Source organism: Mustela lutreola, chromosome 4, assembly GCF_030435805.1.
Source record: "Mustela lutreola isolate mMusLut2 chromosome 4, mMusLut2.pri, whole genome shotgun sequence".
Lineage (NCBI taxonomy): Eukaryota > Metazoa > Chordata > Mammalia > Carnivora > Mustelidae > Mustela > Mustela lutreola.
Genome location: NC_081293.1, coordinates 11401745 through 11415798, shown reverse-complemented (window position 1 = coordinate 11415798; position 14054 = coordinate 11401745). Strand labels below are relative to the sequence as shown.

Genomic DNA, 14054 nt, shown 5'->3' with positions numbered 1-14054 from the left:
TGGGCTTGCTCACCTTGGAGGGCTGCTGAATGAAGCTAAAAGCCAATTTCCACCTGGGAGTCAAAGAAGGCCTTTGCTCCCTCGCCCCAGAAGGGGCCAGCAGAAGTTTGATATTGGTCCGTGTTCCCTCATCGACAAGTGTATAGGTAACATTTCGTAAGCACACTCTGAAGAGTCACATCTGCAAATTCATGTCTAAAATCTCTGGAGTGTAGTTTCGTCCCTTTTCCTATTACCACTGGCATAGCTCATAAAAAAACTTGCCAGAAAACTAATGTACCCCTTAGAGGTCCATTTCTTAAACTCAATTTGTCCTGCTTTAAGTGGAATAGAGTGCCCAACATTAACCTTTTCCTTAAAACTCAGGAGCCTCACTGTGAACTCACTCACAGCCTAGGGCCCCCAGAAGTGGGTGGCTGTGCTTAGATACTGGCACAAAAACAGCCCCAGGATGAGTACCACTGTGAGTCCTTGCGCTTACTTTCTAGATTTTTCTCTCTGTTCCTACCTGCAGCAGCTACGTGTTGCTTCCTCAGTGTGGGTCCCTCAAATAGCTCCAGCCTCCCTTCTAATCTGGGTTGAGAAGAAAGATAACCCTGCTGGTTCAAACTGTGTGTAGACCAAAAGTAGGCAGGCCTGAGGGAGCCTCCTATGGGTCAAATCCCAAGCCTGGCATTCCAGTCCCCTCTCATTCACCAACCACGGCCCTTCAGTGCGCCTCAACTTGCCCAGCCGGAGAGATAGCTTCTGGGGAACCTAACATTCTTCCAGCCTGGGAATAAGTGTCACATCCGGGGGCAGATAGGGCAGTCAGATTACCTGGTCCTGGAGTTTCTGGAACATCAGTGGGTGTGGTTCTTCTAGTATCTTCTCATTGAGCCGGGATTGCCCTTCGACATTGACTTGTGACGAGGCCTTACTGGACAGAAAGGTCATGTAGATCTCTTTTGCCTTTTCCTGCATCTGGAGGAGACAGGGGGAGCCTGTTATCTGGGAGCCCAGCCCTTCCCGCCTGAGCCCAGTTCTCTATACCAGCCAGCCCCAGAAGCTGCAGGAAAAGCAGCCCCATAGCCCTTTGGGGCTCTGGTTGCCGTCCCGGGGCTAAGCGCTGTGTGGGAGGCTCGTGCTGGACCCAGCCCCTGCCGCCATCCCTGCCACACATCTGAAGCCACTTGTCCTGTCAGGAAACTTCAACACTATCCACTCGGAAATGATGACAGAAAGCATCCCGGCCCAGAGTGGATGGTAGTCTGCGCCATTCAGGACCATCCTCGGAAGTCCCCAAATGAAGGAGAAAGAAGCCTGGCCCTAAAGGCCCCACACTGCATGGCTCTATTCCCATGAAATATCCAGAAGAGGCGGATCCACAGAGACAGAAAGCTGAGGGGTGGCCCAGGGTTGGGGCAGGGGGCAAGGAGGAGTGACTGCAAACGGGTAAGGGCTTTCTCTGCAGGGCAGTAAAAGATTTCTGGAACTGGATTGTGTGAAGGTACCTTATGCCGCTGAACTGTGTACTTTAAAATGATTTAAAGCAGTAAAAATGAAAGCCCTAAAAAAATGGTTAAGTAGTAAGATTTGTGCTATGAGTGTAACAGTGCAATTAAAAAAAAGTCAAGTTTGGGGCGCCTGGGTGGAGTGGTCAGTTAAGTGTCCAACTCCCGATCTCAGCTCAGGTCATGATCTCAGGCTCAGGAGGCGGAGACCCACGTTGGGCTCTATCTTGGGTGTGGAGTCTTAAGATTCTCTCTCCCTCTGCCCCTCCCCCTTCTGAAAAAGTAAAATTAAAATTAAACATAGAAATAAACATTAAAAACATCAAGTTAAACCATGCACAGTATGCCAACCAGTCTTCGAGAACCTACTATGCCCTTTATAGCCATGACCCCATTTCCCTAATCCCCTGAGCATCCAGCAAAGGGCCATTTCCTGGTGACGCCACTTCCCTGATGAGGACACAGAGGAGGTGATGTGGCTTATTCCAGTCTTGACTACCCTTCCCCACCCTGTCCCTGTTTCACACCTGTGAGAGACATCACCCCCTCCAGGGGTCCAGTCAGTCCACGTTCCAGGACAGGGAATGTTTTGGTGCCGGGATATGAGTCTAAGCAAAAGGGAAAAGGCTTGCTGCTGCCCTGAGTCCCAAGTGCAGTCCTGCTGGAAAGCATCAGTCCTAAGTGGAGACAGGCCCTTAAAATTCTTCTAAGCACAGTTGGAAAAGATATGCCCACGTGCACTCAGGATGCTGCAAAAACCTGGAGCAGAAACACTTAGCGTAAGTGCTCTGTCTTAAAAACAGCACGCCTGCTTGCTGCGTGGTCCTCCAGGGCAACCCCAGAGCGCTCTGTTTTCTCCTAGAGAAAGGAGGCACCTCACTGGCAACGAAGATGGGGGTCAGTTCTCTGAACATCACTGACAACGAAGATGGGGGTCAGTTCTCTGAACATCACTGACTTACCCAGTACCTCGCCCCACAGCAAGTCGGGAGACAAATGCTTCTGACCTGCAGCCATGGAGCCATGACTGGTTGGGGGCGGGGACAGGGGGGCTTCCTGAGGCCCAGAAAAGTGCCATTGTCTTCAGAGAGCCCACCTGGGACCCCTCACAGGCTGCCGAGCTCGGCTCAGGGAAGCCCAAGCTCTGGAAACATTCAGACTTCTAGAAACCACCGGAAGACTCCAAAGGAGCCTTGAAACAAGGGGAGTTTAACTGATTTTGGTTCCAGGGACTGGTTGATAAAAGACACCATGACGGTCCTACCCCCCCAGAAAGAAAGTCTTGACAGTATGGGGTCAACGTCTCAGGCCACAGTGTCATTTCTGGATCAACTATTGCCAAGAACCATTAATTGATGTCCAACTCAGCAACACAGTAGCCTCTCGGGGCTTCTCCAAGGGACAAGTCTGGAGGCCATCGCAGAGATCCAAGCGCTCTGGAGCTTCTTGCCTTTCCAAGGCCCACCATGACTCCATGAAGTCAAGAGCCTCACTCCCACCACCCCTTCTGTCTGCGAGGAGCAGTTTTGGAAACCACTTCCTGTCTTAACAATACTTCATGAAAATACAATTTCAGCTAGTCTGATCAGCAGACTCCATGCAGAGCTCTGGAAATAGAAATCACTCTGGGGCTCCCTTTCCCCTTGAACACTCACACAGACACACATACACACATGTTTTCCAGATGAATCCAGGCTCTCTTGGGTGGTTCCGCAAAGGAGAAGTGTAATGAGTAGCTTGAGGCTTGGAGGTGGGGGGTGGAGCAGAAGGAGAGGAAGCAGGTTGGGGGCCTGAAGGTACGCTAGCCTCTGGGGTGCTAAGCCTCACCCACCCTGAGGTCCCCAGCCACCCCTCCTGAGTCTGTCTGGAAAGATGGTGGGGTCCCCGAGGCACACAGTCTGGGGCCAACCTGGTCCATGGCTGCCCCCACCCCCGGCTGAACACACAGAGGGGACTGGCTTCAGCCCCAGAGCTTATCTGTGCTGGGATAGGAAGCGTGACCAAAAAGGGAAACCCTTAGACTGCAGACCACAAGCCAGTCACGGGAAGGCCTGATGCCCATGCCGAGAACTCTTAACAAAAAAGAAGAACCAGGTCTCTTGAGTTATTTTGGTAGAGTTTCCATAGCTTTGTTAACCCTATTCTAGCTCCCGCCGGGAAGAGAACAGAAAATGGTGGAGCGGCCCAGGGCTACGGTTCCAGGTATGAGCTGGAAGGAGGCTGCCCTTCCCCAGCCCTGCCAGCCTCCAGCAGGGCACCTGCTCCGCGGAGAGCAGACAGGCCCAGCGTCCGACCCTGCCCAACTAGAAGGTGCTGGAAAAGGATCCCCGCCCCCGGGGCCCAGGTGATGACTCCTGGCATCAACCTGAGGCCTGTCTGTGGGAGTGTTTGCCCCCAGATGAGCTTCTCCCAGACGCTGCTTGAATCTGGGGCTTTCCTTCCCGCCTGGTGATGCGTCAGCCCTAACAAGACTCAGGCAGAAGTCAGCGCTCAAACGCTGCTCCCTCAGCAGATGCATGTTGAGAAGCAAATCCGCTTGAGTATCGGCCCTAGACACAGCAATCAACTCAGGACAACAGAAGCATCAGCATTCCAGAGCTCAGAAGAGCGTTGTTTTGACTGCCTCACTCCTCTCCCCCATCCATTAAGGGCACTGAAGCTTTTTCCCTGGGGAAAAGAAAAGCTCCTTCCACTCCACGTGCCCTTATAGCTAATGACCTCCCCACCCCCTGACTTGTTCCTGACACATCTCAGAGGAAAAGTGCGCACTTTCCATCTCCATCGTCTCCGTGACCCCCTCCTTGGCCTCCTCAGTCTGGCCTCCACAACCCCCCTGCCCCCCCACAACCGCCAGCTCAGCCTCCCAGCAGCTCCCAGACGTGTGCTTGTGCCTCAGTCCCTCAGACCTTCTTCTGATCTGCTCTCTGGCCCCTGCCTGCCCTCTCAGCATCCTCCAACTCCTTCCTGTTTCTGTCTCCTTTGTAGGTTCCTCTCTCTCTGTTCCCCCATGAATTCTGGGGTTCCCAGTCCTCTGTCCTAGCGAGGATGTTTTCCTAACCACGGGCTCTCCCAAGATTTCATCCCAACCCTCTCTCCCCAAGCTCCTAATCATGGAGATTTCTAGAAATGTGGGCTTGGATGTCCCACAGACACCTCCACCTTAACACCAAAAAGCAAAGTGGCCCCTCCTGGCCAGTGCCATCTCTACCCCAGGAAGCAGGGAGGCACAGTCCCCAACACCGGTCTCACCCCAAAACTGCGCCTGTCACCAAGATCTGTGCACCCGGTTCACCCGGCCTCCCGCACACGCCTGCACAGCCGGTGCCCGTCCACTCCTGCCCCTCAGCCGGAGACAGACGACAGGAGAGGGCACAGGGGAAAGTTTAAGGATCGAGCCACTACCTTTACTCATATCAGCTTCAGAAAAAGAAGGAGGCAAAGAAAATATCAAGTAGACGATGCAAGCATAGTTCTGAGAAGTGGCTCAGGAAATGGAAAGCAGTTGGAGGGACGGGGGATGGTTCTGCCAAGAGCAGAGACAACAAAGGTGCACCTGCAGGGGTGGGGAGGGCGTGCCAACGGGAGCACCTGCCAACAGCAGGAACCCGGGGGTGTCAGGTACCCCGGACGGAAGGGAAGAGGAGGGCCGCAGAAAGAAGCCACGAGACCCCCCGCCCCGAGCCCTGATGCCCCCAACCCAGAGCGGTTCTCCCCTCCCTTCTCCATGGGAGACTAGAGTTTTCTCCACTAAAGAAACCGACTGGGGGAAGCTGCCCAACAGAGGCACGAGGAGGGCAAGGATGAGACAGCAAATGGTTAAGGGGAGCCCTACCACGGCCCGGACCCCCCGCAAAATCCTCCCAGCCCCACGCGCTGGACGTCCGTGTGGTTTGTGAGCAAATCAGGCGTGCGGCCGCCGCAGAGAGACGACGGGGCCCCCGTCTAGAGAAAACAAAAGCAGAAAAGGAATTCCACAGAAGGATGTGGAAATAAAGTTGAAATCTCCGAAGGAGAAGTAGGAACCAAAAGCCAAAGAGATGAAAAAAGTAAGAGGGAAACAAGGTACAAGTGAAGGTCTCGCTCCGTCCGGGGGAGCAGGGCCGTCCCTGGGAAAGCGGCCAGAGAAAACAGACGGAAAGGAGTGACCAAAAGTCATGACAATCCTAACACCCTAACATTGCCCAGAACTCTACATTTCCAGATTAAAAGGCTCCACAAAACGCCCACACAGGGGATGAACCCCAACCCCCAGAGCTTCTGCCTCTACAGCTGTAGGATATTTGTGATGAAGAGCGTATGCTCTTCCGGAGGGAAAAGAGCCAATGAAACAGGAGAGTTGACATATAAAATACTAATACAAATGGAAGACAACGGGGCAGTGCGTTCAAAGGCCTAAGGCCGTGTCAACCTAGAATTCAATTCCGTTCCATCACAGTATCAGTAAAGTGGGAGAGTAGGGAAAAATAGCATTTTCACTCAACCATTCTTGAAATGTCCACGGGCCACGGCCTCTTCCTCAGGAGGCTACTCCTGGCCACGCTGCCCCAGCACCAGGGAGCGACTCAGGACAGAGGATGTCCTGGGTCCCCGAAGCAGGCAAGGGGCCGAGGGAAGGCCTGTGGGGGCCGAGGAAGGCCTGGGGACGCCCCGGTGGCAACTGCGGTCAGAGCACCCCAGGCAGGTCCCTGGGGGAGCCCCGGCTGCACAGGAGAACCGAGAGGCCTGAGCCCACGCGACACCGTGTCGGGAGGCGTTTCAGAGGCCGCTGGAGGTTGGAAGAGTAAGAAAAGCACAAGAGGGTCCGAGGAGAGCAAACGTCACGGAGGCATCCTCTTTGGCTCAGCCGCAAACAGGAGAGAAAAGAGGCTCCTTCGTGAGTAAACAGTGACAAGGAGGCTGGTAAGTGCGGGCTCCGTCACAGCGAGGGGAAGCCGGGAGATAACATCTGGACGCGGCGCGGTAGCTCGGAAGCCACGGGGGCGCGCGGCGGGCCAGTGCTGGGTCCGGACCCCGCCGGGGGCAGCGGAGCCCCACACGGGCCAGCCCGGACCCAGCCGGACCCAGGCCGAGACGCGCAGCACGAACCAGGGGGCGAGTGAAATCTGGAGGGTGCTGCGGGGGGAAGGGAACCAGCCCACCTTACTCCCGAAGAAGCGTGGGTCACGTGGGGAGGTCTGAATACTTTTTTTTTTTTTTTTTTTTTTAACAAAGAAGATGGTGTTTTAGCCTTTTAGGAAAACCTCTGCTTTAGTACTTTTTTTTTTTAAAGATTTTATTTATTTGAGAGAGAGAGAGCAAAGTTTGGGGGGGGGGTGCAGGGAACAGAGGGAGTAGCAGACGCCCCGCTGAGCAGGAAACCTGATGGGGGGCTCCAGGCCAGGACCCTGGGATCATGACCTAAGCTGAAGGCAGAGGCTTAACCCACTGAGCCACGAAGGTTTGCCCTTTGGTACGTTAAATAAGAACCTCAAACACTTTAAATCCTGAAACAGTTTATAGTGTTAAATAATATGTAATAAAAATCATAAATACCATAGACCCCTCCCCCTATAACTCTGTTAATTCTAAAACACTATAAAAAGGCAAGGTACCATTCTATTTAAGTGCCAGTGCAAGCCCTTCTCGAAGGTATGATTATTAGAAAGTGGCGCTGTGGGGCACCGGGGTGGCTTAGCTGGCTATGCATCTAGCTCTTGGTCATGATCTCAGGGTCATGGGACAGAGCCCCATGTCAGGTTCCCCACTCAGCTCGGAGATCCTCTCTCTCTGCCCCTCCTCCCCACAACCACATGTTCTCCCCCTTCCTGTCTCAAATAAATAAATCTTCAAGAAAGAAAGGAAGGGAATCTGGGTGGCTCAGAGGGTTAAAGCCTCTGCCTTCGGCTCAGGTTATGATCCCAGGGTCCTGGGATCGAGCCCTGCATCGGGCTTTCTGCTCAGCAGAGAGCCTGCTTCCTCCTCTCTCTCTGCCTGCCTCTCTGCCTACTTGTGCACTCTCTCTTAATAAATAAATAAATAAAATCTTAAAAAAAAAAAAAAAAAAAAAAGAAACCTGCATTGCCCCGCCACTTCCCCACCCCCATTCCTGGCTTGGTTTTTATAAATCTGTACAAACTGCTGTATCCCTCTACACAATGTCACAGAGTGAACAAGCCCAGTATGCCCATGCAGCTGGAATGAATGAATGAATGAATGAATCATGGATACCCAAAACCTTGTTGGGGCTTGTCCTGAGGCTTTATCACTCATAAATACCACTCGGTTTGAGAAGATAGATCCATCTCTCGTGTTATTTCATGAGGGAAAGGCACTTTACAGAAAAATTTCAAGCCATAAAGAAATTGGGAACAGAGAGAAGTGCTTTGAAAGCTGCCTGCTGGGTATGAACCCCCTGAAAGGTACAGCCATCACAGAAGCCCCAAGGAGGGCGGGGGTGCGGGACGTCACCCTTCCCAACTTCCTGAAAGCCGGATCCCTGTCGAGACCTTCTCCCTCCCTTGGGAAAGCACGGGCCAGGGCAGGCAGCAGGGACACAGCGTGGGCCCACTGTTTGGAGCTTCTGAGAAACATGTCTGTCCCTAGGGCCATCACCGTGGCAGGAGGGCAGGGGCCAGGACCCACCCCAGTGGGTCCTCAGGTGTCTGCTGACCTGAGTGGGGAGAACAGGAAGTAAATGACATTGGGCTGCTCTAGGCACTTGGATACAGTGGGGAGAAGACCCAGATCTCAGACCCCCAGAGCCTGCGTGGTAGCAGGAAGACAAGACAGTACAGAGAGGAAATAAAGAAACTCTACCCAGAAGAGGTCTGGACTCTGGAGAGATCCAGCGAGATAATCCTAGTAAAAGAATGAAAAAACAAGCCAGCACCAGGCCTCTTTGAAGTAAGGAATGGGCACCTGGGTGGTTCAGTCGGTTAAGTGTCCGACTCTTGGTGGTGATCTCGGGGTCGGTCGCGGGATGGAGCCCCACATCAGGCTCCACGCTCAGCACGGGGTCTGCTTGAGAGTCTCTCTCTCTGTCTCCCTCTGCCCCCCCAACTCGTGCTCTCTCTCTAAAACAAATCTTTTTTCAAAAAATAAGAAATAAAGCAATGGAGGCAACATGAGGTTCACACCGGTCCACCGCCACCTCCGTTCACTGTAGAGCTCGCCCCTCGACAGACTCCCCGCCGGACCAGACGAGGCACGTCTTATTGTGAAACTCGGTTGGACTCCCTTCTCCTCCTGCCTCTGTCCTCCTCCACTTTTTAAAATTAGTGTTTCAGAGCTTACTCCTGGTTTTACTTCCCCTATAGCCAGACCCACCAGAGAACACACAGACTCTGCAGTCTGAGCCCCGGGTCTGCGCTCTGGCCCCGACGGCACCGAGCCAGGCAGCGTAGGCAAAGCTGCTGCGTGTTCTCCCAAACCACAGCCCACACCTCTGGAAGGACGGGGGCGGTCATGAGGCTGAGCGCGATAACCCAGGCCGAGATCGGGGCCCCACAGGCCCCACGGAGGCTTGCTTCCTTCCCAGCACTGCTGCCTTCTCAGGCGGCTGCGGGGTGAGGCCCTCACTTCACATTCTAGGCTTCAAGACACGAACCTTCACGGGGTCATATGCTGGGTGTCAGGGGTGGGGCTACAGCGAGGGGTTCTCAGATTCTGGAAACACTGTCTGTGGGATGACGATGGGCCAGTCTAACCCAACCCTGTAGCCTTGCAGTGTTTACCCGGACTCAGGCTCTCCGCGTCTGACCTCACCTCCCTCCCAGCCTCAAGCCCAGCAGAGCTGGCCTGTGTCTCAAGCGCCACTGTCCCACCACCTGGCCTTCCTTCGGCTCTTCTCCCCATGCTGTCCCCACCCCCAAACTCCCCTTCAGGTGTCTGCTTCCCCATCGACCCCCGCCTGGGCTCCCACAGAACCCCCACTTTCCATTTCTCTGCTCAGCACACTTGCAAAAGCTTGATTAACAAGCTGCTTTCCTTCTCGATGCCTGTTCCTTAAAGCAGCTCATCTGTCCTGTCCCCGCATGTCTTCCACACTCGTTACAAGGCCTGGCCCTGAGCAGGCCCTCCACAGAGATCTGGTGGACTCTGCTGAACCCGAGAACACATGAGCCTGGTGTGCAGGGAGAGCACCCAGGTGACCTCGGAATGCTGGTCCAAGTCCCAGCTCAGCTGTGGGGGCCTCAGCTTCCATGGTGGCAGAGTGGTGGAGGGAGAGACGCCGACCCGGAGGCCCCTCTCACCCTTGACACACAAAGAATATAGCAGAAGAACGGATATCTGTTTGCCTGCTTGGCTCTTACCTAGGGTTTTAGCCCGAGTCTGGACAAATCAAATTGCACAGTCCAGCATTTCCGGACAGTGGCCCCTGAGCCCTGCCCTGAGTGCTGGGGCCAAGGGAAAACAGTGAGCACTCCTGTCATTAGGGCGGGACCCCAGCTTTCCAGGACTGGCAGACCCACCCGCTCGCTTTACCCTAGAGGCCATTCACTGCCCAGGAGGCTCAAACAAAGTCATCCAGGGACGAGAAGAAGCCTGAAGGAATCAAATACCAAGGGTCCTCCCTGGGAAGCCTTTCTAGGCTGACCTAGGAAATTTGAGCTAAAACGAATCTATCTTAGCACCCATCTTTGCCTCCACAGAGAGGAAGGCCGTAGAAGGAAGGCGCCCTGCTCCATCTTGGGGGAAGTGTGTCTGCGTCAGGAAAAGACTCTGAACAAATCAATGATGAACATTTTCCAAGCTGCTGTCTACAAACATGTACCGGCTGCTGGCTTCGCAGAGTCTAGGTTTAGAGACAGAGGCTCAAAAGCTGGCAGGCCACGAGCTACATCTGCCCATGGATATGTTTTGTTTGGCAGGCAAGGTTTTACGTTTTCTACAAATTAGTTCCAACATTTATAAAATCTAATGGTTTCCTAAGAATCCAAACATCCAGCTTCTCTGGATAACCAGGCAGCACTGGGCTAAAGATGCCTTAGGAAGAGGCCAGACCCTTAGGGTTCTGGGGGGCAAGGGTGAGCAAGCGAAGACCTAAGTGGGCAGAACTCAAAGCACAGAAAGCCCAGACAGCCACAGGCCCCAAAGTGTTCACTGCCAAAGTCAGCTACAGCATCAGGCACAGCTCCTGGAGGCGGGGCCGGCTATCCACAATGGCCCCAGTCCCCACCACTCCTTATAGCTTCACACCAAAAGCTTCACGGATTAGTGTTTACTCACTGGCCCTTGTAGGCATGTAGCTGGTAGCCTCTTAGAAATACACATGCCTAGGCCTCATAAACACACCCGACCCACAGGCCTTCGTCCCCATAATCTCCTCCACCTCCCCCTTACACCCAATCTTCAAGGACAGAAAATCTGCTGACATCAGAATTAAAGGCTACCTCCTGCAAAGAGCACACATTTACCCAGGAGAACAGTCAGAAACTTTCTATGCGGGACGCCTGCCAACTACAGGATGTTTTGTAAGATACGTTGAATAATTGACAATCTATCTGATTCGAGTTGCGCTTTTATCGCCACACATCTGTTTATCATTTTACTACATCCGTACAAAATGCCGACATGTCAAACTCTGGGGAAGCATCCTCATAACTTATTCATGAAGAAAAAAAATCATGTGCAATGATAAACTTGAAATGACAGAAATTGTTATTTTTACTTTAAACTCTTTGTCCATTGGAACAGCTCCATTTAAAAATTAACACAATTTGGGGTGTCTGGGTGGCTCAGTCAAGTGTCAGCCTTCAGCTCAGGTCATGATCTCAGGGTCCTGGGATCAAGTCCCGCATCAGGCTCCCTGCTCAGCAAGGAGTCTGCTTCTCCCTCTGCCCCTCCCCCCAGCCCGTATGCTTGCTCTCTCTCTCTCTCTCTCAAAAATAGATAAAATCTTTAAAAAAATTAAAATTAACACTTTGAAAAATTATTAATATTTGATCACTGCATAATTTGAAGCTTTAGTCTTCCCCAAATCCAATATGGTTCAGATTTCTTGAGGCAATTTCAAAGTCTGTTGGAAAGGAAGCTGTAACTTCATAATGAGAGAGAAAAAAATGATCAAGAACTCAAAGAATTCAAGAACTAATTACAGACTCGAAGACATACCTGCTTCTTATCCTGTGTTTTCTTAAAATCTTCACAGGCTAGCCAAAATAAAACATTTTCTTCACTGAATTCTTTTTTTAAAAATTCCTATAGATAAAAAGAGGAGAAAATATCAAGCAATGTTCTACTTTAAGGAAAGAAAATAACAAGTAATTTCCTTCAAGGGCCAGTTTGGCAAAATGGGACTAACGAATATGGTTCTGTCACCCTTCGAAAACTCCATCCTAAAAAACAAAGCAATGTTTAATGTTAAAGCTAGAATTTCATATGCATTTGAATTTACTGACTCGGACATCGTCAGGAAGACTAAAAATGAAGCAAGAATTTACTCAGAAGTCTAAGATAACAATAAATTACCAAAGAGTAAATTTAAGTGGGAGATATATTAGTTCCTTCCAGACAGTGTTTAAACAAAGTACATTCCTCTAAAATCAGCCCCATTTTTTTTTTTTTTTTTTTAAAGATTTTATTTATTTATTTGACAGAGAGAAATTACAAGTAAGCAGAGAGGCAGGCAGAGAGAGGAGGAAGCAGGCTCCCTGCTGAGCAGAGAGCCCGATGCGGGACTCGATCCCAGGACCCCGAGATCACGACCTGAGCCGAAGGCAGCGGCTTAACCCACTGAGCCACCCAGGCGCCCCCCATTTTTTTTTAAACAAAAGAAAAGAAACAAATTAAGCATGTCTAAAAATGCCACGATGAAAACTATTTTAAGCTGGAGGTGTGTTTTCTTTGGGCAGCAGTGGGGGTGAGCAGCACGGTCTGCCATCCCACTGGGTGCAGAATGGGGTCCTCCCTGAGATCTAGACGGTGTCCCCAGGGCCCGGATGTCCAGGGATGTTAGGAGCGCAGCCCACCACCCCCTCCCCCGGCGCTGCAACAGGGACCAACAGCATCAGGGCTAACGCTGACCTGAGCCAAAACTTAAAGGCAGAAGGCGGTGGGACTCGGTCAGATACAGGGCCCTCTTGAAATTCACATGTGGTTCTTCTATCCGACCCCTGGGGTTTCTGCCAGCCAGAGGGCTCTTTCTAGGCAGCGCCGACACGCCCCATGCATCAGCCCTCCTCTGGGAGTTCATGTTCACTTCTCCAGCCGCTGTCCTCCTTTCTCCCCGGGTCCATAATGAATCCCGAGAATCCCGGAGAACCAACCTTCACATCCGAAACCCAGACCACCCCCTCCCAGGGGTCCCAGAGCTGGAAAGGCTTTGGGGATTCTGCCAATGAGCAAAGCACGTCTTTGCCCATCACCCCCTCCCCCTCCCATCCAACTACATAAAACCCAGAAACAGCCTGTGCGTGCCCCTCCGCTCTGGCCCCAGGCGATCTGGGAGAGAGTCTCCCCCTTGGCCATAGCAAGTGAGAAGTCCTAATTCTCAGGTTGGGACACACAGAGGGGAAAAACCAGTCCGTGTTCCCCCCAACAGGTGTCTACCCTTCTTCACAGGCTGCACCGATCCCAGTCAACAATGAAAAAGGCAAACCCTAAATCTTTTCACGCCTTCTGGGTCTTCGAGCAGATTCTCCAGAGAGGCCGCCCATTTGGCTGTGCTCTTGGGGTTCTGCTGGCTGCTGCTGGGACTCCCATCGCTGCCGTGGATGTCTGCAAAGCAAAGTTCAGACTGTGAATTTGGCCCAAAGATACTTTCACGTAAAAATATCTGCAAGTAATGGTCACTGTCATCACCATTGTGGCTAATACAGGTTACGTGCCAGAATCTACGGCAGGCGCTTCACACGGGGAACCCATTCTAGCTCCCATGATAACCTTAGAAAGGAGGCACTGCCATTTCCTCCATCTTACATGTGAGGGAAACTGAGGCTCAGAGCCATGACAAGGGGTCTTGTCCTTTCCCACCACTCTCCATCCATCCTTCCCCCACCCACGTGTCCTCTGGCCAGCCCTCAAGCCTCCCAAGGACTTCCTCCCAGGAACCCTGCCACCGTGGCGGCTGCTTCCCCATTACTGTGCTTTGGGCACAGTCTGGTAATTATCGCGCTGTCTTGTGATGATCTGCGTGACTGACGCACTGGTCCGAAAGCTTCTGTGTTATCTTTATGTTGTATCCGCAACACATGTAGTTCATTGCCCGGCACATAAATAAAAGTGTGCACCGGGGTTGGGCCAAGGGTGGGAAAAGGGAGACACTGGCTGCAGGTACATGATTTTAGGGGGTTGCTAAAAAACTCAGGCATCAAGATAAATGGTATTTTCATGCAAGATTTTGAAAAATCAAAATATGCAAAGAATTCCATAACGTGGGGCGCCTGGGTGGCTCTGTTGGTTAAGCGTCTGCCTTTGGCTTACGTCATGATCCTGGGGTCCTGGGATCGAGCCCCATGTTAGGCTCCCTGCTCAGTGGGGAGCCTGCTTCTCCCTCTCCTTCTGCCTTTCCCCCTGATTATGCTCTCTCACTCCATCAAATACATAAATAAAATCTTAAAAAAAGAAAAAGAATTCTTTAAC

At 52.1% G+C, this 14054-nt stretch overlaps 1 protein-coding gene across 2 annotated transcripts in view; it reads right to left on the bottom strand.

Moving 5' to 3' along the window:
- The window catches only part of RGS10 (regulator of G protein signaling 10), a 38376-nt gene that overhangs the window by 13408 nt on the left and 10914 nt on the right, over window positions 1-14054 (bottom strand). For both annotated transcript variants that reach the window (XM_059173043.1, XM_059173044.1), the window contains exons 2-4: window positions 13072-13190; window positions 11586-11672; window positions 820-963 (exon numbers count right to left, since the gene is read on the bottom strand). In XM_059173043.1, coding sequence (XP_059029026.1) covers window positions 820-963; window positions 11586-11672; window positions 13072-13190 — 350 coding nt within the window. The remainder of the gene's footprint in view (window positions 1-819; window positions 964-11585; window positions 11673-13071; window positions 13191-14054) is intronic.